General features: G+C 35.3%; 1 protein-coding gene across 1 annotated transcript in view; it reads right to left on the bottom strand.

The window, feature by feature from the left end:
• LOC117114582 overlaps positions 1 to 2,236 on the bottom strand; it is a 21,591-nt gene extending 19,355 nt beyond the window's left edge. Inside the window, exon 1 of the mRNA XM_033258258.1 lies at positions 1,964 to 2,236. Coding sequence (XP_033114149.1) covers positions 1,964 to 2,029 — 66 coding nt within the window. The 5' untranslated portion in view covers positions 2,030 to 2,236. The remainder of the gene's footprint in view (positions 1 to 1,963) is intronic.
• Between the last annotated feature and the right edge of the window lie 1,176 nt (positions 2,237 to 3,412).

The following is a 3,412-nucleotide window of genomic DNA, read 5'->3' as shown; positions in this document are numbered from 1 at the left end:
GTTATTATCTGAAGTCAAGCAATGTGATAAACAATGATGATATCTCACCATTACATTGCCACCATGTAAATATTTCTTTCTCTTGTGTACATTAAGTTAGTACAAAAACGTCAATGGCTTTGCAAAGTAACCAGAAATGTTTGGTTGCTACCAAAAGTATAACATGAGGGGTATAAATCAGGTCGAACTATAGTAAATGTCCGCTACTGCAATTTAGGCGCACGCAGCGTCAGTCATGTGCAGGCCCATGGACCCGATGTTAAGTGTTCCTGAAAATATAGTGAAAATGATCATGATCATTTCCACTATATTTTTTTTACAAATATAGGCCTAAGCAACCATGATGACAGCCCTAGTTCACTATTTTTATGAGACGGAGCAACATAGTCATATTGTGTATATTTTATAACACTTCCAGGATGTACTTCTTTTATACAGTATATCCTTAATATTTTGTAATAAATGAGAACATTTCTGCCCTGTATTTGCATTTTTTTAAATGTCTTTTGATACAGTATACACCAAATAAATAAAATATATAAAAATAAGTAGGCCGCTTGAATAAACTGGAGGGCTGCACTGCAAAAATCCATTTAAGATACAATTAGAATTGTGTTAATTTTAAAGCTCCATGCATCAACTTCTATTCATTCAGGAGAACACTCAAACAAAAAGCAAATGATTAACGAAAGGTGGTAAACAATAAAACAATACAAGAGGCATCAGGGAGGGGGTGATGGGCGAACCCGTATAGGACTATAGTTGTCAAGAAAGCTATAACCTTTGTTAATTTAAGGCCCAAGTTAGCAAGTTATACCAACTCCCTGACAGAGCACAGTAAGTTGTTAGCCTTTAAATTTCCATAGGCCTCTTATTTCGCAATTCAAGAGGACATTTTATTTGGATCATAAATGTGTGAAAACCGACATGTATTCGAATACCGTAAAATAAGCCCACGCATTGTTATGTCGCACGTAAATAATTGATACTGTACACAGGAATGTAAGTTATACAGGTAGTACCTTTATCCGCCACCACTGGCAGTGAGAGAAAACCCAGCTGTGTGCTTATTAAATATAAGTTAAGGTCACGATCATTGGTAATAAAGTGGGAAGAAGTGCCGACAGGAAGGGCATACAAAAAATTACATAGCATCACGTCCACAATAATCATGCTTCGAAGAAATATCATTGTCATTTAAAAAAAATCATGCAAACCTTACAAACAATAATTTGTTTTAAATGTACGAGCAGTCCTGAATAGTTTTCGATAGATACCAGCCCTATTCGTATATCTTTCAAGTGTAACTCGGAGAGTAAATGAACACCACAGGTATGAAAGATCTGTTTCTTTCTTCCATAGTTTTACTAGGACAGATCTATAGCAAGATGAAGCAACAGGCTGTTGCATAATGAAGATATATCACGCTGTTCGCGAAACAACTTTAGTAATTGTCTTAGGATGCTCTTTCTGACATTTTTTTACTCTGTAAAAAGTGAAAATGTAGGCCTGCCATTCGTGTAGGAAGACGAGTGCCGCTGTTTCAAAAGCGTCCTCCAAATATTTGAATATGAATTAGAAACCATTGTATGCCATAAGAACAATACGTAGACAATAAGAACTAAAGATTAGTTAATTTCTTTATTAAATAATAAAAAAAAAGTCGAACCTCCTACAGAATTCAACGCGCTATGACGCCGGTGCAATAATATCCAGCGGCCTGGATTGCTATCGCAAGTCCATTTTGAGAAATATGAGACTAACGGAAGAAACAACAAAGAATATAGATCGAGATAGCCATATAATAACCGACTTCTGGTCGACCTTCTATGGTCTTATATAACATTACCTGACCCAAAATAGGCCTAGCTGGTGTTACACCTAGATCAAGATAATACTTGGAACAGCCCTGATTTATAATTAGCAAGAGGAACAAAATGTTAGCAGCTGATCTTTAACTTACCAGGAATGCTAAACAAAGAAGAAGAAAAGATGCGGATAACAGAAACAATCGCAGCATATTTTCCATTCAACTAATCTTGAATCTATTAATCTATGACACGGCTAGCTGTCATCGATTTGCGTCTTCTGCACTTCCAACAGGTTCCTTTTGGAAGGTTTTTCCAATAACCTTGTAATAATACGATTACACTCCAAAATGAAATGGTATTGGACATAATCCAATCACAGACAGGAACTGTTATGACGTCATGTCAAAGATTGTTCATACAAAGATAAGACGACCTTCTGTACCACGCGGAATTTTGTTTATATAGGCCTATACTGCACCGGTAATAATCTCTGTAGGCAGTGATCCTCTTCCTTTTTAAGGAAGAGCCTTGTTATCGGAAGTGGGTCAGGCAGTACCAGTGCACCTGTCTCTTATACACATCTACAATGTTAAGTGTTATGTATATCTAATCTTGTCTAATTATTATTTTATTATTTATCATTTTCTAATCATTTAACTATGGTTTAATTGTATAGGAATTAAAATTATAAAAATCAGTATACTTTCGCACTACTACGCTAAACATACAATATTGTTGAATAAGACAGAGATCTTTGGTCAAGGAAAACAAAAACATTATCTTGGAGAATGATAATATAGTGTGACAACTGATTGACAAAAATGAACCATTCCGAAGTGTCAATCAAACTGGTCCAGGAACAGGGTCACGAGTAGTCCTACGCGTAAGTCCCACAAACACACACGTTCACACTGTCGTTTGTGCGACCTAGAAATAATATGATGCTGGACTTAGTGGGATGGTCTATATTTCAATGTAGGCCTAGTCAAATATTATTCACGTTTCTCTAATCCCATAACTTACCGCTACGTTTGGCTGCATCGACGGACTGAAACATAAAGAAAAACGCATAATTAATTTAAAAAAAAAAAAAGAAAAGGCATATGTAATAATCAAAATAAATTTGCAGACATGAGTGATGTTAAAATGTTAAACAATTAATATTTATATATAGGCCTAGGCCTGTTGAAACAAAAAATTATGACAACAAGGCATGTAGACTGTAGAACACTTCATTTATTTTCGAAAGAAATTTTCGGCCAGTCCTCTGGCATTCATCAGCTTTACTGAATGAACAAGATTGGCTGTTACAAGTTGTATTGTATACTATACAATGTAACCAATACTATTGTGATGTTGATGGATATGTCAATTATCTAATAGTTTATGCTGTAATATACAATAGTGGAATTGCACTGAGATCAAAGCGGTCAAGTATTGAGAAAGTAGTGTTGAAGATTAAACAGTCCTTAATTAAGCGTACATAGCAGAATAACATGGTGAAGCGGACTTAAGTAAGTGAATAAATATTGAAGATGTGTATAAGAGACAGCCTCCGGCCTACTGGCATCCATTTTGATAATATGCAGACTGTTTAAATT

Source organism: Anneissia japonica, unplaced genomic scaffold, assembly GCF_011630105.1.
Source record: "Anneissia japonica isolate Jap-2015-1 unplaced genomic scaffold, ASM1163010v1 scaffold287836_len1076198_cov165, whole genome shotgun sequence".
Classification (NCBI taxonomy): domain Eukaryota; kingdom Metazoa; phylum Echinodermata; class Crinoidea; order Comatulida; family Comatulidae; genus Anneissia; species Anneissia japonica.
This window is presented reverse-complemented; position numbering and strand designations above follow the sequence as displayed.